The sequence below is a fragment of the Drosophila navojoa genome, chromosome 4, assembly GCF_054131105.1.
Source record: "Drosophila navojoa isolate 15081-1374.11 chromosome 4, UAZ_NAV_1.0, whole genome shotgun sequence".
NCBI classification, from domain to species: Eukaryota; Metazoa; Arthropoda; class Insecta; order Diptera; family Drosophilidae; genus Drosophila; species Drosophila navojoa.
In genome coordinates this window covers 19,905,193-19,929,516 of record NC_142892.1, presented here as the reverse complement: position 1 = coordinate 19,929,516, position 24,324 = coordinate 19,905,193, and the positions used below count along the sequence as shown (strand labels likewise).

Genomic DNA, 24,324 nt, shown 5'->3' with positions numbered 1-24,324 from the left:
TGGCACTTTTAGGTAATTAACAGAGCTCGTATTTGTAATAAACATATAGTAACAGTGTTGCAGAATGAATATTTGAACGACTTGCAACACTGCCATGAAAGCAGGGATTTCTTTGTTATGGTACTGCCAACTTGTTGTTTAAAGCAGCTGGTAATTGAGAGATTAAATAAATAAATAATGCCACGATGGAAGTAAATCCTCTGGCTGTGATACTTGCCTACTTCGACAGCAAAGGCGATCGCCTGCTGTATCGGTATCCCTACCACACACTCGGCCAAACGCACAAGTTGGAAGAACCCCGAGAGGAGTTGGTTAACAAAAAACGAAATCCCTTCGCCGTCACCCACACAGATGATTTGCTGCAGACGCCTACGCAGCAGAGTCAGAATCAGCAGAGCGCAGGACAACTGCAGGGCTTCGCAGATGATGTTCTATCTGCATTATTCGCCGTCAAGCCGCAATTGTGCAACCAGAAGTTCGAGCTGAAGCTGAACGATGTGCGTTTCGTTAGCCATCCCACATTGATTAGCTCAGCTTCGACAGTTCAGGTGAATGCGGGCAACAGCCAAGCCCTGGCAGCCGGCAGTAGCATAGCAGCAGCCGGTGCGGTCAAGAAGCAGCAGATGCTGATCAACATTGTGTTCGCACTGCACGCCCAGGCTAGCTACTCCATCGTCAAGTGCTACCACGAGCTGAGCAAGCGCCTGGGGCTGGCGCTGAAGTTCGAGGAGCAGCGCAGCGGCTATCTGACGGAGCAGACTGCCCTGATGGCGCGTACCCACGACGAGCAGCAGCAGCAGCAGCAGCCGCTGGAGCGCACGCTGGAGCTTATTGCGGAGCGTTGCACCCTGGCGCAGGCCCTGAGGTCCATCTGCAATGATCTCTGCACCACCGGACTGCTGAGCACCACACTAAATCAGAATCTGACACTGACCTTCTGCCTGCCGGCCAAGGCCCATCAGTTACACAAGAAGGGCAGCATGGTGGATCCGGAGACAATCGATCGCTGTTTGCGCGCCCTCAAGCCATATCATGGCATGCTGCTGCTGGTGGACTTTGCTGAGCTGCTCGACTGTGTGCCGCCGACGGGCGCACGCATGCTATGGCAGCTGGTGGACGCCTACAATCCGCTGATCAGTCTGCAGAGCATGGCCTCCAATGCGGATCTTAGCATCGAGCATGTCTATAAGCTGGTCTCTCACCTGGTCTACTGGGCCAAGGCCACCATCATTTATCCGCTGTGCGAGACAAATGTGTATGTGATCGCGCCGGATGCACCCTTGCACACGCGCTCCCACCTGGTGGAGAAGTTCTCCACTCGCTTTGCGGGTATGTCTCTGTTCGAGGTCATTTCGGACTTCTCGCTGCCCACGTCGATTGGGCACCTGACGACGCCGCTGCAGCAGCCGGCACGCCAGGGAATGCTTGCCCAGATGGTGCTGTGGATGCTGCAGCATCATCTGCTCATGCAGCTGCACACCTACGTCCAGTTCATGCCCAGCGACGTGGACGACAAATTTGAGGACTCCGCCTCCTGTGCGCATGTCGCCGCAGGCAATCTCACCGAGGAGGAGCAGGACAGCAATCACACCGAAGACGAAACGATGAGCCGCGTTGCAGATGAGGATCCCATGCACGGTGGCTCCATGCTTAGCATGTCCAGCCAGCCGCTGCCTATGCCCGTGAATTCGCATCGTCGCCATATGACGGACGATCACTTCTCCGTCGCCTCCGATAATATTGCGGTTCAGCCCTCGTCCAGCCACAAGTCGAACTTCAGCATGACGGCCTCCATGAGCACGGACAACTGTGACAGTCTCGACTCCATGGAGGATGAGCAGAAACTCAAGGAACTGCTGCAGGTCTTCAACGATGCGGATCGCGCTGCTATACGTCGTATACCCGCCTCCCTGAACCTGGACGATCTGTCGCTGCTGGTCAAGCTCTACCAGATGGGATACTTCAAGAGCGAGCATCACCTGGAAGAAATTATGTATTTCGAGAATTTGCGTCGCTCTCAGCTGCTGCAGCTGCTCGACAAGTTCCGCGACGTTCTGATCCTCTACGAGACAGAGGATCCGGCTATAGCCTCCATGTACAACAACAAATAGAATTTATAATAAAGCAGGCATTCCAAATGCTTTATGAATGTAATATAGGAATATTTTTTTTAATTCGTCAGGAAAATTGTGTCAAAATTTTTTGATAGATAACAGAACTTCCGAATTCTGTTATCTGGATAACAGATAACAGAACTTCCGAATTCTGTTATCTATCAACAAATGCGGTGGATATTGACATGTCAAAATGACAACTTTAATATGTTAGAAGTTAACTTCTCGAATGTCAACATAAAAGTGATTTTTTTCTAAATGTAATATTGTGACATCTGAAAATACTAATAGTCCCCTGCATAAATATATTGTTTAACTTCGCGAAATTTATATACGAGGTATTGTCTATTAATTTTACTAATGCACTGGATTAAATACTTTCAATTTATTATCAATCAGAATATACTATCTGGCTGAAAAATGAAAATATGTTTTTGAATTTTTTAAATGAGCTTGGTAAGTCAGTTTAGACACGACTACTTAGTTGACAAAGTTTTCTTAGGTTCTTCGAAAGTGCCAAGTCCTTGAGCAAGACTAAATTATTTATTTATATTATAAATATATATATATATATATTTTTCATTTAATATCTGGTAAAAAATACATTTAAAGAGTACTATCTCCTTAAAATTTTGTTTAGAAAAATAAATTAAAATAATATCGCATCAGGAATTTGAAAACATCTATGACCTTGATGGGATGTTAAAGATTAACAATATGGATTATTTTTATTAACTTTAGTTGGCCTATTTAATGCAACGTTTTTTAAATTTACAAAAAAGCTGCACTAAATTGTCGCCAAATTTATGAGCAAAGCGCATCGGATTGAAAAGAAAACTCGTTTATTTTACATACATAACATAAGCTTTATTTGTTGAGTATACCTAACTAACATTGAGTTGACTTGAACAACATGGACTTTATCCAAGTCGAAAAAGTGCTTAAAATTCTAATAGCCAGCCGATTGAAATTTCTGTGAAACGTTTCGTATACGCCTATATATATATAGATATACAGATATATATTCTTAAATCTAGTTTACAAAAATATATAGATATATGTATATATACTCAATACATATATATAAATGTACTTTTTTCTTACAGTTAGATTGTAACTAGCTAATATATAGATGTGATAGATTGTTTTAAATGACTCGATTCGCAGCTGAACTGCCATCAACGGTTGAGTTTGAGGTGCTTACAAAACAAAGCAGAGTTTTTATCAATTTGTCTTGATAACGATCCACGAAATATATATAAATCTAAACGATGCGTGCCCAATTTTCATCAGTATTGATGCAATCAGCGGACTAGACTCGCATTCACAGCTCACAGGCTCGATGAAAAAGTTGGTTCATTGATGATGTTTGGGTACAGATGTGGATCAAGCTGTTAGCAGAAAATAAACGAAGACAGCTTGTCGCTAGGATTTGTTGTTGTTGCTGCTGTTGGAAATGTTGTTGTTGTACAGATAAGGTATCAAGTTGGGTTCGATTTCCAGCTGCTGTCGCAGTATGGAGCTCATCACAAACTCCGTGGAGACAATATGACACTTGGGATTGCCATGACGCGTCAGATCCGCGCACAAGTGCATATCCGTTGGGCAGGTAACAATTATATATGAGTCGGGCGCTTGCACATGCGCCTCAGCCACAGCCGCACCGCTGCGCCGTTTGAGCTCCACTTTGCCGCCAGACGATTCGATCATTCGTATGATTTCATCACGTGCCGGAAATACATCCGGCGTCACATAGAAGTATTTGCCCGCAAACAGTGTGGAACGTGTCGGCGCACACAGAACGGCATCCAAATCGAACTGCAAGTTCTCATCGACGGGTATGTGGCGAATGCGATACTCGTCAGGCGGCACAAATTTGCCGGCCTTTGCGCTATCTATCAGCCAGGTGGACTTGAGCACGTAGTCAACGTGGCAACAGGCCTGAATCAACTTGCAGGTTCGGCTCTCGCGTGTCATGACCAAGTGTGTTGCATCCGTCGGACTGTCCACCACAATTCCGCCCAGAAGTCTGCAGAAAATAGAAAGTTGTATACGTATTAATACATTAATTTGTTAGTTTAGCATTCATCAACTTACTCGACAGCTTTCTTGAGCGCCTCCGCATCGGCGACCTGTGAGAAGATGACCTTGGGCGGCTTGGTTGTCTGCGGATATTCAATGCAAACAATTTGCTCGGGCAGATGCTCCTGGTAGACGCACAATTTCTGGCGTTTCAGTTTCTGCTCGTTAGCATACGGATCGGAAAGATGGCGCTTGACGCGTTCATGTGCTTCCTGGGTCAAATTAATGGGCGCTTTCCAAGCGGCTGCAATGAGACGACATTTAATCCATCATTTTATATGAATAATATCATTTTAATTCTCACCTAGCAAATGCTGCACCAAATTGCATTCAATACGGAATGGTGCGGCCAGATTGTACTGCTGGTACTTGGGGTTCTCGTACTGGGTCAAACCACTCAGATTGCCGATACAGACATCGCTCAGCCAGAGGGCATTCACCATCGGAATATTCCACTCTTTGGCCGCATTGAATTTGTTGCCCTCTAGCTGCTTGCAGACGACGAGCGTGTTCACCTTGGATAGATAGGAAGTGTAAATGGCACCACATTCCTCGGCCATCTGTTGCAATCGCACCACCTCCTCGCCTTCGAAACCCTCCGATGTGATGATGTAGCGCTCCAGCGGCTTGCGATAGCCAAACTGACTGGGGAAGGGCAGATGCAGGGGCTGCCAGGGTGGCGTCAGCTGTCGCTTCAGGCAGATATCGCTCAGCCAGTAGGCGGTCACACAGCGCTTGGCATCGCGCAGTGCCTGCATTACCATGCCATGGCGCTGGGTGCGGCAGATGACGTGGGTGACGCGGGCGCAATAAACGCGTTCGATGTCCCCGCCAAACTGTCGAATGGTGTCCAGCCAGATGGGCAGCTCATCGCTGTCCGTCTCGTCATATTCCACGATGTAGAAGGTGCAGCCGACCAGGAACAGATCGGGGGGCAGCTTCAGGTTCGGATTGTGGCCATAGAACTGGGGCCGCGGTGGCATCGGAATGGGCGGTTGGCCGGGACGTACCTGCATGTAGACGTGCGGTGGTCCTCCGGCTACCTGTACGGGCACGCCCACTGGCAACTGTTGTTGCTGCATGTTGGGCGGTGCAACCACGATTTGTTGTTGCACGAGATGTTGTTGCGGCAACTGTTGCTGTGACACGCCAACAACGCGTCGCATTTGCTGTGGATGCTGTTGCAGCAATTGCTGTTGTTGTTGTTGCTGCTGCTGTTGTTGTTGCTGCTGTTGTTGCTGCAGCATCAGCAGCTCCTGCGGTGTGCGAGGCTGGCCGGGCACGCCCACAGCAGCATTATGCTGTTGTCCCATCATGCGCAATGTGCCAGCTGCAGATGGTGTCTCCACATGTTGCTGCGGTCCAGACGGCAACTGTTGCTGCTGTGCCACAACTAGCTGTTGTTGCTGCTGCTGTTGCAGTAGTAATTGTTGCTGCTGCTGTGTTGTGCCGCCGCCGACAACAACCTGTTGCACAATCTGCTGCTGCTGTTGATGTGGTTGCTGCTGTTGCTGCTGTACATCGCTCATGGAAATAAGTTGCTGTTGTTGTGCCGGCGCCTGTTGTCCATTGTTGCCCAGGCGATTGCTCAGCATATTGGCCAACGCCGTTTTCGTCTTTAGGTTCATTTGCTGTGGTGTCTGTTGCTGTTGTTGCTGACCATCAGGAGCTGCAACAAAAGAAGACACTGCATTAGCCACTAAATCCAATTCAATCTAATTACGAACTCACCTGTTGCTGACATGACCAATGTCTGGGTCATTATATTGCCTCCTGGCGCACCGCCAGGAGTGTTGGGCGTACCCAGTGTAGGAGGCGGCTGCTGCTGCTGTTGCTGTTGGCTCTGCTGCTGCACAATGGTTTGCTGCTCGATGAGCTGGCCATTGGGTCCGGGTATCAGCTGCACCGTCTGCTTGCCCAGCTGCGGCGCCGGCGCCGCTTGCATGGGTATTTGCTGAACGCGCAGCTGTTGGCGCTGCAACAACATTTGCTGATTGGGATCATTGGGATTGAACTGTTGCTGTTGCTGAGGTAGTTGTTGCTGTTGTTGCTGGGCACTACCCGGCGGTTGCTGCTGTTGTTGTTGCTGCGTAATCGGACTTAGACCGGGCGCTCCGCTAGCACGCACCACCACCTGACGCGTGCCCTGCTGCTGCAGCCACAGCATTTGTTCCTGCTGCGTGAGTCCGCCTGGCATTTGACTCTGCACAATGATGTGCGAAGTGCCTGGCCCCGGCACCGGCACTGGGCCCTGTGCACGTGTCGCCACCACGCTGCCCGGTGCGCCGGGACGCGGCTGATAGGCCACCTGCTGGCGCAGCATGACACGTGGCTTGCTCTGATGTAGTTTCGTTATGTATTCGGCACGTTTGTGCGCATCCAGCGACATGAAGTGCGCATGCATCTTCTCGTCCAATTGGATCAGTTGGCGCTGCTGCTGCTGTTGCTGCGGCGGTGGTAGCACTAGTTGTTGCTGCTGCTGCTGCGGCTGTTGCGATTGCTGTTGTTGTTGTTGCTGCTGCTGCTGTGCGGACCATGGTGTCTGTGGGCGCAGACCACGTGGCGCAAATTGTGGCGCTTGTTGCTGGGGCGTAGTGGGTGTGCCCGGTAAGGGCGATTGCATTCCCATGCTTGTGGTGGGCGTGCCTGGTGTGGTGGGCGCCAACTGATTTGTCACAGGACTTTGCGGCGACCAATGCGGCTGCTGCTGTTGCAGTTGCGTGTGATGCTGAGGCGATTGCTGCTGCAACATCAACTGCTGTTGCTGTTGTTGCTGTGGCGATTGAGGCGGTGGCGTTCGCTGTGGTAGATGCTGCTGCTTAATAAGCACTTGCTGCATGATCTGCTGAGGAGGCTGTTGCTGCTGTTGCTGTTGTGACACTGGCTGTTGCTGTTGTATAAGTATTTGCTGCTGTTGCTGTGGTGGTCCGACAAGTTGTTGCTGTTGTTGCTGCGCCTGCTGCTGTTTCTGCTGTAGCAATTGCTGTTGCTGTAAATATTGCAAGCGCTGTGGATCGCTGATGACTTGCTGATTAATCACAATTTGCTGTTGCTGTTGTGGCGCCTGCTGTTGCTGCTGTTGTTGCATTTGCAGCCGCTGCTGTTGTTGCTGCTGTGTGAGCAGTTGCTGTTGCATTTGTGGAGGCGCCTGTTGTTGCTGCGGCGATTGTTGCTGCTGTGCCAACATCATTTGATTTGGTGCCATTTGTTGTTGTTGTTGCTGCTGCTGCTGTTGTTGCTGCAATAGTTGTCGTTGCTGCACAAGCTGTTGCTGCTGCTGCTGTTGTTGTTGCGACAGATTCGTGGAATTTACTATGAACACATTTTGGTTTTGCTGATTCTGTGCCAAAATCTGCTGTTGCTGCTGTGCGCTGAGCTGGCTGAACTGCTGCTGACTTATGATAAACTTTTTGGTTTGCATGGGTTGCTGTGGTTGTTGTTGTTGTTGTTGCTGTTGTTGTTGTTGCAGTGGCTAAAAACAGATTGAATAGAAAGTGTATTAGAGACATTTCAACAACTGAGTAATATGTAAGCTTACATGTTGCTGCGGCTGCTGTGTCAACACTTGCTGCTGTTGTTGCTGCTGTGGCTGCTGCGTAAACTGTTGCCCCGACAACTGTTGCTGCTGTTGCGGTGGCTGTATCGTTTGTTGTATAATACGCACTTGACCACCACTGCCAAGCGCAATATTTTGCTGTTGCGTGAACTGCACTTGTTGTTGTTGCTGCTGCTGCGGCTGTGGTTGCAGTTGTTGTGGCAATTGCTGCTGTTGTGCCTGCTGTTGCTGCTGCTGCTGAGGTATCATTTGATGTTGCTGCTGCTGCTGTTGTTGTTGCTGCTGCTGTTGTTGTTGTTGCTGCTGCAACTGCAACATTTGCTGTTGCTTCTGCTGTTGTTGCTGTATGCTCATCATGTGACTCTGAATTATCTGTTGTCCCTGTGCAGTTGAAGTGTTTATCACGTGTCGTTGAGTGATGACTTGTTGCTGTTGTTGTTGCTGCTGCTGTTGTCCAGAGGCGAATTGTTGTGATATTTGTTGCGCCTGTTGCTGTTGTGCTTGCATTTGCTGTAAAGGCTAGAAAGAAAAATACAGATGAGTATATATTATTCATATTTCAGGTTCACTTTGGAAATCCTTTTGCTAGACATACCCTCTCTGGTTGTTGCTGTTGTTGTTGCTGCTGTTGCGTTGCTTGTTGCTGATGCAGTGGTGATTGTCGTGGCGAAGGAGTGTGTTGTTGTGTCGGCATTTGTTGCTGCTGCTGCTGTTGTTGCTGCTGCTGCTGCTGCTGTAACTGCTGTTGCTTCAGCTGCTGCTGCCGCATTATCAGCGAATCCTGATTGCTTGATAGCGTCGAACGACTGAGCACTTGAGCCACTTGCACCGGATCTGTTGGATCGATGGGTTGGACAAATGATTGCTGTTGTTGTTGCTGCTGCTGATGCTGTGCTGCCTGCTGCTGTTGCTTGTTGGGCATGGGCGGTGTTTGTGATATCTGCGGTGATTGCGGCGCTGAGATGTGCTGCGGACTCTGTTGTTGCTGTTGTGCAAGCTGCTGTTGTTGCTGTTGCTGCTGCAGTTGCATGCGTTGTTGCTGATGCACAGGTTGTTGGAAGGGCTGCTGCTGTGGCGACATTATGGATGTTGGCGTCGGCTGTTGCTGCGGACTTCCCATCATGTGTGGTTGCTGCTGCTGGCGACTCTGTTGCAATTGTTGCTGTTGCTGACGCAAATGCTGCTGCGCACTTTGTGGCGAGGGTGGCGGTGGCGGAGTCATTTGTGGCGCGGGCGACTGTAGTTGTCGCGGCGACTGAGGCGGCAACATGTTGCTCAAGTGCTGTTGCTGCTGGAGCGAAGGTGACGGTGTGCCGGGTGGCATGACCGGCGAACGATTTTGGACCAAGCGTGGTGATTGCTGCTGCTGTGGCTGCTGCTGTTGTTGTTGTTGCTGTTGCATTTGCTGCATTTGTATTTGCAGCTGTTGCTGCTGCTGCAACAGTTGCTGTTGCTGCTGCTGTATTTGCCGTTGCAGCGCCTGTTGCTGTGATGTCAGGCTTTGGCCATTTTGAACCTGTTGATGCAGTTGCATTTGTTGCTGCTGTAGCATCTGCTGCTGTTTCATGATGTGCTGATGCAGAGCTTGCGGCGAGACGGGCACCGATTGTTGCTGTTGCTGCTGTTGAGGTACCTGTTGCTGTTGTGACACCTGTTGCTGCGGCGACTGCACGGGCTGCGGTGTTGTTGCAGGCTGCGGCGTGCGCGGAGTTTGGCGTCCACTGGGCATGGATGGTTGGGTCATGGTTGGCGTGGTAGGCAGACGTGGCTGTTGTTGTTGTTGTGCCTGTTGTTGTTGTTGCTGTTGCTGAAGCATAATTTGCTGCTGCTGGTCCTGTTGCTGCATCAGCTGCATTTGCTGTTGTTGCTGCTGCTGCTGCTGTTGTTGCTGCTGCTGCTGTGTACTCTTCATTTGCCTCTGCTGCTGCAAGATGTGCTTGATCTGTTGTTGCTGCTGATGTTGCTGTAGGTTGGCTGGTATGATTTTTTGTTGTTGTATTATGATTTGCTGTTGCTGCTGTTGATTGGGCGGCGGAGGTGGCGGTGGCGCTTGTGGTGCGCTCTGCTGCTGCAATTGCTGTTGCAATTGTTGCTGCTGCTGCAGATTGCGTGGCCGCACAAAAACAACCTGCTGCTGCGCTGGCTGTGGCAATTGTTGTTGTTGTTGTTGTTGCTGCTGCTGTTGTAGTTGTTGTTGCTCGGCTGCGGCGCGCTCTGCCGATGCCTGCAATTGGGACTTAATGCTGGCTATGCTCTTGGCAGCGCTGTCATCGCCGAAGCCCAGTATATCAGAGAGCTGAGAAGCTGCTGTGGGCGGTTGTTGTTGCTGCTGTTGTTGTGGTAATTGCTGAGCCAAATGTTGCTGTTGTTGTTGTTGCTGCTGCTGTGCTAATTGCTGTTGTAATTGCTGCTGCTGCTGTTGTTGTTGCTGCTGTAGCTGTAGATTTTGCTGCTGCTGCTGCTGCTGCTGCTTCTGCGCACGTTGCTTCTCGATTGGTTTCAGCAATCTGGGATGGTAGGGCTCGCAGGGCAGGCAGCTGTTACATTTGATGCAATCAGTGACCCAATCGGGTGTAACGATATTCATCGCATTTTTGGGCAGCGCCAGCGCTTTATTATAAATGGTCCCAGTGGCGGCGCCGCATACCAGATGCGTATTGGTCGCCCCATATGTGTTGGTGACAACGGCTCCGTGGAAGGTCAGCATGGCATAGAGACGCCTCCGATCGCTGGGCACCACGTTCGTAATGGCTGCCCGTATACCGCGCAAGAAACGCGGCTGGCTGGGATCGAAAGCACGCGTCGAGGCCATGCGACCTAGTTTGACGCTGTGCAATATCCATTGCTCAATCACAGGTATCACATTGTAAAGGTCCAGATTCATGGACAGCTCCTCTTCGGAGTAGTTGCTGGCACATATCAAATGCGTGATTTGGTCGGAGAGGAAAAGCTTCGATTGTGCGCCGCCGTTCTTAAGCAAGCGCTCACTCTGCAAAAAGTAACAAAAATAAGAGATTTATTCAGTTTCAAATCGTGCAAAATTTAATATTGTACGCAGGACAATTTCCATACTTATTCAAATTAATAATAAATTACACAAAACCATTATACCCTGATTTCTCATTTTCAATGGGTTCAGGGTATAAAAAGTATTTGAACATTTAAATATTTTGATATTCATATCAATTTCGCTATCATTAGTTCGCCAAAATATCGCTCCACTCCAATATAATATACATCTCTAATTAATACATTCAAGTAATTATATTAATATTCAACAAAATTTAAAAATCTAATGAAAATTTAGAGCTATTATAAATAAATATTCATATACATTTTGCTAATCACATTTCGCAATATATCGCTCATCTCTATCTAGGCACACACACACACTCATATGTCTAGAAATTTGCCGGCAACATTTTATGGCGCGAATTTGGACATGCACAAACATGAAACTCCCTGTGCTATCAGCACTGATTAATTCGTCTTCGAGATGCAATCAACAATAAATGTATTGTTTTGATGTCCAAAAAGCACGTTTAATGTATAATTGTTAATTGCATTAGTTAAAGTCGCCCTGTGGCCTGTACAGCTGCATCAGTAACACACGCGCGTACACATGTAACACTCACACACGCACACAACCACACAATGACAAATAATACAACAGCGGGCGCGCACGTACAGCCCTGGAGTCTTCGTCTGAGAAGTCTCAATGTTTACCTCATCATCAAGGCTGCCGAGCACATAATAGATCACATCCTCGAATAGCTTGTCGCTAATTTTCAAATTTTCCATTGCTTTGTTATTTCTAGACTAGCATGCGCTATTCCTTTTGCTCAAATTTCACTTTTCTTTCGTTTGGCTTTTGTTGTTGCTGCGGCTGCCGCGGACATGGATATGGTAAGGCCTGCAGCTTCACTTTCACTGAGCACCCATCACACACGACCGTAAAGATATCAAAACTAGCACAACGTATAAGAAAAGAAGCGCTTGAATTGATTAAATACATTGAACTAAAGTCTAAATAACTTGTATTCTTTTATATTTTACGGAAGCCCATCCGTCTCTTGTATGCAACAAAAACCAACGCTAGTGATGTGCTATCGCCACATCGATTGACTAATCCCAGGTATCGAGTACAAATCGATAAAAAGATGTTAACCTGTGCCCGATAATAATTTGCTTAACATAAATTTGCTATGTAAACTAACTGCATACAGATTCCTGTATAAAAAGCGGACACAATATGCTCAACTGTTCATTTGCTTTGGGGAAAAGGAAGGATTTGATCGGTGAGTTAAAGCTGAATAATTTAAACACTCCACAAATGGAAGCCTGTATTAAATAGTCTGCTAAACTGCGTAATAAAGTGCTCAAATTAGGTTCTACTTTATAAACTTTTAAATATATTAATTTGATTGATTTTTTTTTATACAAATACATGTTGGCCTATACATATTATTAGCTTACATATGTTTTATAATTTTTTATCTTAACACATTTAAGACATAGATCTTGAAAATGATTCCTTACCAGTTTTATTTCATTAACTCTGTATCGCTTAGTTTTTACTATGTATTTTTCTATTTTCGGTTTGATGTATTCTTTGTTCTTTTCTCATTTTTTTTATAATTTCTAAATTTTTGTTGTAAAACATCTACAGAGTGGGAAATTCTCTTTAGAAGCGTAGAAAATCTCTTGTAAGTAAATTATTTGATATTGCGATTGCATTATTACGGATGTGTTTTAGATTGGTTAACTATTCATATTGTTTTTGTGGTTGAAAATAGAGGATAATCAGCACCTCCTGCTCATAACTGGGCTGGGAGGAGAGACGCGACAGTAGCTCCAGCAGCTTTTTCGAATTTCTAGTCATGCACGACGGCGTTCTTCATCAGTATGAATCATGAGGCGCTGTTTGATTCGCCGTTGCTCTCATGGAAATTGGTGCCATTCACAATAAACGAAGTGCCCAGGCCATACAGATGACCCGAATATTTCGCATGATCGATGTTGTCCTCAAAGAACATCTGCAAATATATAATATTTAATAACAGTTTCGACAAATATAACAGTTGCACATAGGTGTAGAACAGTTTACTATTTGAAATTTAAATTTTAGAATGAGTTAGTAAGGCATGAACGAATGATAAGCAACATGAACAAACACAGATGATATGATATACGCAAATATGTATGTGTGTGTAAAGTGTGCAGCTACAAGAAGAAATTGAAGAACACAAGAAGATATTTTTAGATAGATAAATAAATTTCAAGTTACATACCATTTACCAATTTGTGATGTCGAAATTATATATATTTTTTGTTTAATTTTGCTTTGATCAAACGATTTTTTGTAAAACTATTTTTTAACGGGTTAAACACTTGCTATAAATAACATTCCACAGTGCAATGAAAACTTTATGAAAACATTATACCAATTCACTCAAAAGTATAACGAAAAAGAGAACATACGCTTTGGTATTAGACACAAAATTGTTAAAAATAATTCAAGCACCAGCTTAAACCAGCTTTACTTAAAATAAGAAAGGAAGTATTTATATTTACTGTTTCATAAATATTTTATCCTTGTATCACAAAATAATTTTTACTAGATAATTTTAAAAAAGCTATAAAAAAATTAACTATGTATACTAATATTTTTGTTATCACTATCAAATACCGAAATAATATATAAATTTGTTGAGTTCAGATGCAAATTTGTAAGCAATAAATAAAGTACTAAAGCAAAATGTTTTGTTGTTAAGCAAATGTGTGCAAGCAGATGATAGTGATTAAAAAATATTTCTGATATACAAAATACATAAAAAATAGATATGATATGTGTCAATGTGTACGTAAAGCCCAGAAACCAGAAATTATTAACAATAACGAAAAAGAAAATTATTAAATTTCAATTCATTGTTTTAATTTTCTATTCAAATTTCAGAAAACTTAGCTCGTTGCACTAATATCTTCATATTTTTAATTTTTTAAAATTTTTTTTTTTTCAAATATTAACAACATGTTTCACATGATTTCTTTTTTTTTTTTTTTTTTTTTTACAACTGTAACTAACTAAAAATGGTTAGAAAATGAGTTTTTATGTTTGTGTTTTCTTCATCAAGAAGTAAAGTTTGGATTTTTACAAAAATTGTGTTGGGTTAGGTTTTAGCCGATGAAAGTGCGTTGCATGCAGCATAACAAATAAAATGTATTTCGTATGTATCCAGCGACGTCTAATATCTGATTAGGAGTATTATAGGTACGTAAGAAATGATAAAAAAAAAAAAACAAAATAGAAGGAGAGAAAGAAGGACTATGTACATAAGGAGAGAAATAAGGAAACAATTGTTGAAAGTAAAAAATAATGTGATTTTGAAACATTAAACCTTAACAAATGATAAATGTAAGTGGTTAATGAAGAAGCAAGTTATTTGCAATGCATCCGCGCAATAACAACAACAACAACAACTTCAACAACATAGCCCGTGGCAGCAGTCACAGCAACACTTGCAACGTTAAGATTCCGTGTTGTTGAGGCTGCTGCTACTGCTATTGCTTGAGCTGCCCAAGAGGCTCTGTTCACCAGACGATAGCGGTGGTGTGACGGTGCGTGTATACACTGTGATGGTAAAGCCTACGGCTTGAGAGCGTGAAATTATTTGTGACATGCTTAGGCTGTCGCCGTTCGTCTTAGCTGTTGTTGTCGTCGTCGTCGTCGTCGTCGTTGTTGTACTACGGGGACTGCTCAAGCTGCTTTTGTCGCTATTGTCGTCGCAGCAGCTTTTGTTGACTGCAATTAAATTATTGCTTCGCAAACTGACCAGAACAACCGACTTAAGTTGCATGTTATGCTCAAGCACATGGGGAAAGAATTCGCAAGGCTCTTCAATGACAAAGTGAAAACCATATGTGTGTTGTACCTCACGCATTTTGAAGAAAGCCATGCCCGTTAATAACGCATCCGAGCCGGCCTGGTGTTGTGGACCGACGCGTCGCAGCTCCAGCTGATCGGCAACTTCCTGCAGGCCGCCCTTCAGATTTTTACATGACTTCATCAAATATTTAATATCGAAGATATTGGGAAAATATATATGCAGCAACTCAAAGAAGTCGCTCTCGTCCGCGGGTAGATTCTGATCGGTTAACAGCTTCAGGAGATATCCAAAATCGTAGCCGGAGTGAAAGCAAAGCCATTTGATATTATCCATCAGCACAATGCCCGAGCTCATCAGCAGCTCGGCAAAATCGATTGGATCAATGCCGTCCTCTTCATGTTTCTTAAACTGAATTCCCGAATTCTGAAGCAAATCTATCGAGTCTTGCGCATACATATCCTCGCTGCAATAGAGTAACATAGTTAGGGGATTACCTCTACTAACACGTCCACCTTACCTTAGATTGAATTTGAAGTTGAACTGCCACGTGGAGTAGCCGGGCGGCGTCTTACCATCATCGTCCATAAACGTGAGGCCTAGCTGTATTATTCTCAGCAAATCGACATTACATCTCAGTAATTGATAATGATAATCGGCGGTCGATCGAAATTCACCAACGGGTCGCGCCACAACGCCTGGAAATTCCGTGTCCATGGCAACAAAATGATATTTCTGAACTACCTTTCGTATGGTGCGAAATTCCTCTTCCAGATTATGTTTCCACACGTCCCGGATGCCGCACTCCTCATTGCTGGGTATATGCACCTGGCCATGCGCCCCGCCGCTGATGGCCGATGGCATTGTCTGTGAATGGTTAAGCTTTGTATAACACCTTTTGAAAAATATATATATTCGTGAAAATATGTGAATGTTGGTGTTGCGGTTGTTGGAGCCCATTTGAATGATTCGTTTGATTAAGAATTCCTCACAGCCATTTGTCTTCATTCGACTTCTTTTATTTATTATTTTTTTTGTTGCTTTTGCAATATATATATACATATATACATATACTTATAAAGATATGTATATATGTATACATATAAATATCATATTTTCAAATTTATAGACAAAGAAGTCTCTGGTCCTATATACATATCTAAAATACACATTATAAAACTATTCTTAAACAGCATCAACAGACGACTCGATCTATCAAGATCGAAACTTAGCAGGGCTTCCGACTTTTCACTATCTAAAGCAAAGAGGAACGATGATCATTGCAATATCTAATAGATCTATCATTTATCTAGACTGATCTTAAATTTTCATTTATTTCTAGGAATCTTTTTGGATTTGACGGAAAGCTTCGATTGTTTTTGGCTGAACTGCTTGGATTGAGTTTCAAAATACTTTACTTTAAACAAAGGGTTTATACTATAGTTAATTATGTTATATGTAAGTATGCTTTAGCGTTTGGTCAAAGATTAGTTGACAGTCCTTAAACATCTTAAGAAATAATGATTATCATAAGAATTCAACAGGGCTCCATTTAAGTGTATTTATTGATATGCATATAAAGAAGTGTCCAAATACAAATTTCTTAAATGGAATGTTAGCAACATAAAGATATACGAAGTAGCCAGGCCAATTGGTTAACACAGTTGGAATTAAAGAACATTTTTTCTCTTTTTTGGTGCGAATAGTTATTGAAAATTTTTTTTTTTTTTTTTTTTTTTTTTTGCCAATTTAGCTAGAGAGGTGCTACATAATTTTGCTCGCTGCTTTAGAAAAAACAAATACACATAAAAATAACAAAGTGGCAAGTGGAGAAATCTAATTGGTTGACTATAAGGATTGGTTTACTTTGTGATTGGGAGTTACTTGGGCGCTACTTACATCGTCGACGGTCGCCGTCTGTTGCTGCCGCTGCAGAGCCGCTTCAGCCACCTTCTCACCAAAGTTAACCTTAAGCTATGTATAAGTAATTTGTTTCTTTCGAGTGTGTTTGTTTTTTATTATATAGTTTGAATTCAGTTCTCTGAGCTTTTTAGTGTGATCTCAGAGCATTGCCTGTAAGAGAACGTTAAGCAACGTCGACTTCAAGGCTAGCGAAATTGGAATATTTAAACAACTGTTGGTTGAAATCAACATAAAATGGTAATCAAAAATCAAAGAAAAGGAACAAATATTTATCTCTATATAGATATCGGAGAGCAAAATAAGTGCAATCTCTTTGCATAATGCTCTCTTGTTTCAGTTTGACGAAAGGAGAAGGAAGAACTCACTGCTAGAGCGTCATTACACTATTAGAGATGACACTCGGAGAAGTGAATAAGTCATTTTGAGCACTTGCATGCATGGGGTGCGGTCAAAGGTCATGTGATGTGCATAATCAAAATAACTGCGACACATAGGTATCCAAACAAAAAAGAAGACGTTTAACGGCATAAATTAAACTGGGGCACGGCTGAATGCAACTACAATTTTTTGCCGCGCTTTAAACTGCAACCGCCTTTTTATATTACATACACACTGTTTACATATATTCATGTGTGAGCGAGTGTGTGTTTGAGAGAAAGAGAAAGATAGCCAAGCGTACACATGTACACATAGCTACGCAAGTCTGTTTGTGATCAACACACGCTTATGCGGAAAATGTGTGCAGTTGAACGTGAAAATCGAAGGCCGCCACCGTTATAAAAAGGAAGCCCTTATGCCTGCCAATAGCCTAAAATATCACTTGATTTGGCATTACCTTGCCTCTGGAAACTTACCCATTTCATAGTATGCTTGGTTGTTTTTACAAAAATGCTTTTTTGGCTGCTGCTGCCGAATGAGTTTCACTTTTCGGGGTCTATATATTTTTGGTATGGCTGCAGTTAGCGTTAAGACGGATTTGCGGCTTTGAGAATGGTAACCGAAATGAAGTCCGGTATTAGAGCGATGACTGTGGCGTTAAATAAATTAATTGGCGTGAATGTTGTTTATGTTAAAGTGCCATAATGAAAGAAATGAATCTGTGATAGTGTTAAAAACAGCGCAATGTTTCTAGTGTTACACAACGAGAAACCAAGAGACAAAACCTGGGCTGCACAATAACTTGTGGCTCTTTTTTTTTGGAATTTTGTATAGCTATGTCTTACTGTGAATAAGTGTTTAATATAAACAAACAAAAATATTTCCATTCTCAATGACTTACTAGGTTTAATTTTACTATACACTTCATTGTTTATTTAAATGAATTACAGTTTCATTCTTGACAAATAGATGGCGCTGCTATATGCGGCCAAGATGGCAGCTCCTAACAATCAGCTGATTGAGTTTTAATGTACAGTATGCAGCTCGTTTACTGTGTTTATTAAGCATTGTGAAATAGAAAACATAGTATGTGAGTAGGGTGTGCCATTTGAGTAGTTTCGTTACGGACATACATATCAAGTAGATTAATTTGGCAAAATGCTTTAATTCTGTTTGTAATATGTGAACAGCGTACCAGTCTTTGCCCATGTATTCAGTAGGGATTTAGACATCGAAGCGCGTTATTGCCGGTGGCCCCAGTGCCCAGAAATTCACAATTGTTTTGAAAACAAGAAGTAAGTTTAAAAAGCAGGAAACCTAAAGAAATGAGCGTTTAATTTGGAACAAATAGTTTGCCGAGTGTTTTATTTACACATGTTTTTAAGACTGCGTACTCATGCCAGCGTCATCAGAGAGTAATTTCTAACCATCTTTCACTTGGCCCATTTTTTTTAGTGTGTTTACAATAAAGTGCTTAGCCAAAAGAGCTGTTGGTAGTGTTGTTAAATATGTTTTTCCACATTTGCAGAATGAAATTGTGACGAATTAATGTCTCTATGTGTTTCGAGTGTTTGTTTATCTGCCTCAGCCAAAACTAGTTTTTCTTAACTTGCCAATTACAGGCAATCAATTGGGCATTGACTTGCGAGTGAGAGCTTTAGCGGTTAAAAAAGGCGGGCATTCCATTAAGCAGCCAACAAGCACACATACATACATCCATACTTACATTTACATGACGACGCTTTTTGAATTGTTTTCTTGTAAATAGTCCGGTGATAATTAAACAATTTTGAGTCCCAAAAAGGGGCCTTGACGTGGCATCTACTTAAAGCTCGAATCTAAAAAATGTGACATCTTTTGAGAGTTCTTATGCATTTATCATTTTAATTGCCTATGAACTTGTTTTTATTTTTTCAAAAACATGTTAAAAAGCTCACGAACAAAGATTTATCACTGCCTTTTACTTATTTTCAATTGCTATGAATAATTTTACAAATTTGTATAAAAAACATAGCTAACTAGAAGTTGAGTTTTTTTTTTTTAATTTAAATACAAAAATTTTTTTGTTTTAAATAAATCAGTAATTAATAAAATAATTAATTATATAGATATAATAGTATAATATATAAAAAAAAGGTAAACTAATAAGGAAATATAAAAGTGCACTTACACCTTTCATTAAAATTAATAATTTTAATAATTTTATGCGTAATTTATAAAATGATATACAATGCATTATTTATGATAATAAAAAAATAAAATATTGATATTTAAATATATTATTAAAAAAATATTTTTTTTTATGTAATGGTTCTTCTGATAAAGATTTCTTTAGCAAATGCTTTTGATCAATATTTATGTTAGTGTAAATAAAGTTCTTATCGCGCCTATTTCGTATCTGATTATGAATGCAAATAGTTTCATAATATAACACGGCCGACTCAATAAGCATGCCAATGCTCTTGAAATAAATTCGAATCAGCAGTAAATGTAGTATTTTGTTTCTAAAATTAATGTATAGTATTTATTTTGACACGAAACTGAAAGACTGAAATTAAAGTTCAATTAAATTACGCCCACTTGTTTACATATATTATTTATTTACATATGCTATATGTGTATGTGTGTAGTTTAATCACGTTTTGTTGTGTCGCACTCTTATTAAGTAAATTGGATCAAATCGTGCGACATAAACAATTTCTGCACGCGATCGACGACTGCATTGAAATGTCGTCAGTCGTCGAGCAGCTGTCGAGTCATTCTGTTCGCTCTCTCAATTGGTTATCAATTTTGTTCGTATAAAAATCAACAAAATTCAAGTATTGATATTTTGGCCTAAAGTTGTGTAACGTGTTTATCTTTCCATAGGTACATTTGTGCAAACATTTTTGTATGCTTTTTTTTCATATTTGGAAAAAAACGTGAATGGGCTCTTGTGAAAAAATGTGTGACAGTCGTTTTAAGAAAGCTGCTTGAAATATTGTTGTAGATTAAAATATTCATTAGTTTCTGTATTTAAAAGATAGTTTAGTTAAAATGAAGAGAATTAGTTGCACAGACAGGTATAGTGCATGAAGAGGGAATGAGAGAGAGAGAGAGAGAGAGAGTGAAAAAATAAAACAGCCAATTCGTACTCATATTAAACAAAGTTTGAGCTCTACAGGTTGTTTTATTCATAAAATATGATGTTTATTTTGTATTCCGATTATTTATATACAATTGTGTTCCTTAGCATATAAATCCTAGAACCATTTCATGATACATTCATTCAGTGAATTCAGTAATCTAAACAATAATGCACAGACGGGAAAGACTATACTATATTTCATCTATAAAGCGTTGTATAGAATTGCAAAGAACTATACAAGAATAATAGATATCGAACTATTGAATAATAATTGATTTATGACATTTAAAAGTGTGCAGAAGTAATGTGCATTAATAAACATGTAAACAATTACGACCTTCTAAAATTTTTTTAGATAGCTCAAGATGCCTGTGAAGAGCTTGAGTGTGTTGCTGCCGGGCCTAAAATGGCTCCAAGGATATACGGCGCAGGATGCGGTGGCTGATCTGATAGCGGGCATTACGGTGGGCCTGACGGTGCTGCCACAGGGATTGGCCTATGCCACGCTGGCCGGCCTGGAGCCGCAGTATGGCCTCTACTCCGCATTCGTGGGCGGCATAGTGTACGCATTGCTGGGCAGCTGTCGACAGGTGACGATTGGACCGACAGCATTGTTGGCTCTCATGACCAGCCGGCACACGGGCTTTGGCCTGGACTCGGGTCCAGCTTATGGAATACTATTGTGCCTGATCTCTGGCATTGTGGAGCTGGCAATGGCTGTGCTCAAGCTGGGCGCCCTGGTGGACCTTATATCGTTGCCCGTTACAGTGGGCTTCACGTCGGCAACGGCCGTCATCATAGGCACCTCGCAGCTGAAGGGTTTGTTGGGCTTGCGTGGCGGCTCTGGGTCGGATTTCTTGAATACCATGCGTTCTGTTGTCGGCAATCTGCACAAGGTGCGTTATGGAGACCTGACATTGGGACTGATCTCCATAATTGTGCTTCTGCTGCTGCGAGTGAGTTGCCTGTGGAGTCTTTTTGTGAGCTCTGTCTGAAACATTCATCTTACAGAGATTGAAGAACGTCAAGCTGGCAGATCGCGTGGGCAACATGCGGGCTCAGCAGTTACTCAGAGGTAGCATTTGGGTTATATGCACCGGACGAAATGCACTCGTAGTGCTTATGTCTAGTGTCCTGGCTTACAGCCAGTGCGACCAGCAGGCGGACTGTCCATTCATACTCACGGGCAAGGTGAAGAGTGGCTTGCCAAACTTGGCGCTGCCCAAGTTCGAGACAACAATCATTGGCCAGAATGGCACAGAGGAGCATCAGAATTTCGAGGATATGGTAGGTTCAGCAGTTGCTGCGTTTACGTAATGATTCGAATATATTTCGTCTACTTTGCAGTTTTCGGAACTGGGACCCTCTATGCTGATCCTGCCCATTATCGCTGTGCTTGGCAATGTGGCCATTTCGAAAGCTTTTGGCGGCGCCGGATTGAGTCCGACGCGCGAGCTGCTCGCCCTCTCGCTGAGCAACATTTGTGGCTCCTTTTGCAGCTCGATGCCAGTCACTGGGTCCTTCTCGCGCAGCGCTGTCAATCATGCAAGTGGAGTGCGGACACCCATTGGGGGCTGCTATACGAGTTTGCTGGTGCTGCTGGCTCTGGGTCTGCTGGCTCCCTACTTCCAGTACATACCCAAGGCGGCGTTGAGTGCTGTCATCATTTCGGCTGTGATATTTATGATTGAGTTTGAGGTCATTCGACCCCTGTGGCGGTGCAGCCGGCGGGAATTGCTGCCGGGCGCGATTACCTTTGTCATGAGCTTGGCAATAGGTGTGGAGATTGGCCTGCTGCTGGGTGTTGGCGCCGATGTCGCTTTTCTCGTTTATCGGGCCGCTAGACCAGTTCTGACCGTCTCCAAATTGCAGACAATCAATGGCATTAGCTACATTCTGATACGCCCCAAGCATAGTTCGCTGTATTTTCCGGCCATCGAATGGGTGCGCAACGGCATCTCAAAGGCGCTCTCCACGCACGGCACAGCGCCCGTTGTCCTGGACTGCGCCCAGGTGCATGGTATGTATGCTAAGGATATCGGATTTGTATATACTTTTCACTGTATTTCTTCAATTGTTCGATCGCAGATTTCGATTTCACAGCCGCTCGCGGCATGGGTAATCTCCACAAGGAGCTGGCCAAGGCCAATGTGCCGCTGTTTCTGATGGGCGCAGACAAAGATATTGGCGTCATACTGAAAGAGTCGACAAATATTGATTTTCCCACGATAGATTCTCCCAATGATCTGGAGTTCATTCTGGAGCACAGTAAGCAAAGCATATAGATATATGTACTACACATAGATCATACTAAATATTCTACTCTTGCAGCTCCCAATTATGAGCTGCATTTGCAAGTGACTGCGCCGCTGGTAGACTCAAATGCCGACGACATAGCTGAACTGAGTACACTGAGTGCAAAGAGTACGTGAACATATCGAATCTTCGCTTATAAACAGATTGCTTACGACAATGCGCACACAGTTAGAGCTGCCGTCACAATGCAATACTCTTCCAAAGCAGCTAGCTGGTCTTTACTTCTATCTCTAAGCTTTATCACAGTTCTAGCTAAGTTTTTAACTGCCAAACATGCTATGGGATCGCTGTCATTCCTCTATTTATACCCCAATCGAATAACTAACTTATTGTAAATTGTAAATATGATTATGTTTTCCAATGTCCAATTAGATTAAGTTATGTTAACTTCAGTTGCACTGCATACGGGATATTTTATTACAAATTCAAAAGAGAGAGAAAAGAATTAGATAAATTATACATTGAATATACATATATATATATGAATGAACACATTGTATTAAAATTGTTATGGTAGGTTTGATCAAATGTTGTTTATGCTTTAGACAGTTGGAAAAACGGCATAGCTGGCCACCTTACACATATTGCCATGGTTGCGAGCCAAGCGCATGTAGCCCTGCTCTCCCCAGCTACCCCAGGAGTTCTTGATCAGCCAAAAGTCTGGACCGTAGCCAACGGCAAGCACGGCATGGTTCACGTGTTGGCCACAAGAAGGATCGCTGAAGATGCCGCCACGATAGTGCTGGAACTTGCTAGCATCGACGCACACCGAGACTGGACCCTTTTCTGCGAGAGCGTAAGCCAATGCACTCTCGGTGCGTGGCACTCTTTTCACTCCAGAGACCGTTGCGCCACTAAATGAGCGACGGTAGCGACAGTATCCAAGGCGGCCCTCATACGGATATGACGACTCAGTGTCAATACCACGGTTGTTCCTCACATACATAAGCGCAGCCGATGGAAAACCGCCATGACAGCCGTGATTGTTATACCCACCGGAGCAGTCCATTAAATTCTGTTCGGATAGCGGAATCAACCGACCGCTCTTTATGAAATGATGGCCTTCCAGAGCGCCCGTAGCGGAAAATGCCCAACAGGAGCCGCAGCTGCCTTGATTCTTCACCGCTGTAACGGCGCCCTTGCCACGCCAGTCAACCTCATTTGGTATTTCAATATCTTGGGGTAAATAGATCGAGTCGATGCTGGAGTCGAAATCGGTGGTGTTTATGTTGGACAACATTATTTGCTTGAACTCCTCTGGCAGCATATCCGAGAATTGGTTGATGCCCATCTCGTAGGTCTCCAAGCCCCTGGCATAGCGTTCGTTGTGCTTGTCGATGGTTTCCTTGTTGAGCTTGAAGATCTGCATGCGCAGGTTCTCCTCGTCGATGTCCTCGTAGCTCTTCTCATGCTCCAACTTGAAGGCCTCAAACTCGGCCGCAAGCACATCCTCGTAGATGATTGCCTGACTACAGGACACGAGGAGAGCGATTAATACTATAACAACCGACTTCATCTTTAGCTTTGAATCTGGAACGATATGCCACCTTTGAAGGGTTTACTGTTTTATATATCCCCAGCATGACCCGCATAATTGTTATTTTTCCCTAATGGGAATTATTTTTGGACTACATATTGTGGTTGTGGTTAAACGATAAATCGACTAGCCATTTCAAGTGAATTGAAATTGAGTGTACAGTCACAATCGCTAATTCTGAGAAACTGAAACTTCATATACGCACGCATACTAATGCGTAATACGCATTAGTAATTTTATGAAAGGAATCATTTATTAAAGCTGAATCATGCATTAAAGTTGAAGCAAAGAAGTGTTGCATACATTTGAGCGGAATCATCTAAAAGTATTTTTTTATTAAGTGTAGAAACGGTACAATCAGATATAGATAGTACTTTAACAACACATTTATATACATCAAAAATTAG

General features: G+C 43.2%; 5 protein-coding genes across 9 annotated transcripts; 2 read left to right on the top strand and 3 right to left on the bottom strand.

Annotated features, from left to right (window-relative positions):
- Nucleotides 1-45: 45 nt before the first annotated feature.
- Nucleotides 46-2,152, top strand: Nprl3 (GATOR complex protein Nprl3). Its single transcript, XM_018099903.3, has one exon. It carries the CDS (start codon nucleotides 186-188, stop codon nucleotides 2,109-2,111), a length of 1,926 nt encoding a protein of 641 aa, XP_017955392.1. The 5' UTR covers nucleotides 46-185; the 3' UTR covers nucleotides 2,112-2,152.
- An 803-nt stretch (nucleotides 2,153-2,955) lies between these two features.
- Nucleotides 2,956-11,883, bottom strand: Ptip (PAX transcription activation domain interacting protein). The gene is made up of 7 exons (XM_089260319.1): nucleotides 11,479-11,883; nucleotides 8,348-10,741; nucleotides 7,735-8,271; nucleotides 5,928-7,668; nucleotides 4,501-5,865; nucleotides 4,212-4,440; nucleotides 2,956-4,143 (listed from the first exon to the last, which is right to left on the bottom strand). Exons 1-7 carry the CDS (start codon nucleotides 11,551-11,553, stop codon nucleotides 3,540-3,542), a joined length of 6,945 nt encoding a protein of 2,314 aa, XP_089116445.1. The 5' UTR covers nucleotides 11,554-11,883; the 3' UTR covers nucleotides 2,956-3,539.
- Nucleotides 11,884-12,141: 258 nt separating this feature from the next.
- On the bottom strand, nucleotides 12,142-17,815 carry Pop2 (CCR4-NOT transcription complex subunit Pop2). Of its 4 annotated transcripts, none has more exons than XM_089260335.1 (5): nucleotides 17,414-17,815; nucleotides 16,536-16,610; nucleotides 15,157-15,503; nucleotides 14,685-15,102; nucleotides 12,142-12,788 (listed from the first exon to the last, which is right to left on the bottom strand). In XM_089260335.1, the coding sequence occupies exons 1-5, from the start codon at nucleotides 17,420-17,422 to the stop codon at nucleotides 12,663-12,665; spliced, it is 975 nt and encodes a 324-aa protein (XP_089116461.1). In that variant the 5' UTR covers nucleotides 17,423-17,815; the 3' UTR covers nucleotides 12,142-12,662. The 4 variants fall into 4 exon arrangements, with proteins under 4 accessions (XP_089116461.1, XP_089116463.1, XP_089116462.1 ...); XM_089260337.1 differs by having other exon boundaries at nucleotides 16,536-16,770; nucleotides 17,414-17,814; XM_089260336.1 differs by having other exon boundaries at nucleotides 16,536-16,709; nucleotides 17,414-17,814.
- A 125-nt stretch (nucleotides 17,816-17,940) lies between these two features.
- Nucleotides 17,941-22,723, top strand: LOC108650683 (sodium-independent sulfate anion transporter). Of its 2 annotated transcripts, none has more exons than XM_018099904.3 (6): nucleotides 17,941-18,232; nucleotides 20,420-21,020; nucleotides 21,076-21,351; nucleotides 21,412-22,084; nucleotides 22,153-22,332; nucleotides 22,396-22,723. In XM_018099904.3, the coding sequence occupies exons 2-6, from the start codon at nucleotides 20,430-20,432 to the stop codon at nucleotides 22,494-22,496; spliced, it is 1,821 nt and encodes a 606-aa protein (XP_017955393.1). In that variant the 5' UTR covers nucleotides 17,941-18,232; nucleotides 20,420-20,429; the 3' UTR covers nucleotides 22,497-22,723. The 2 variants fall into 2 exon arrangements, with proteins under 2 accessions (XP_017955393.1, XP_089116457.1); XM_089260331.1 differs by having other exon boundaries at nucleotides 17,941-18,352; nucleotides 20,424-21,020.
- A 123-nt stretch (nucleotides 22,724-22,846) lies between these two features.
- LOC108650696 (cathepsin L-like peptidase) lies at nucleotides 22,847-23,939 on the bottom strand. The gene has a single exon (XM_018099924.3). The coding sequence runs from the start codon at nucleotides 23,894-23,896 to the stop codon at nucleotides 22,922-22,924; it is 975 nt and encodes a 324-aa protein (XP_017955413.1). The 5' UTR covers nucleotides 23,897-23,939; the 3' UTR covers nucleotides 22,847-22,921.
- Nucleotides 23,940-24,324: the final 385 nt, after the last annotated feature.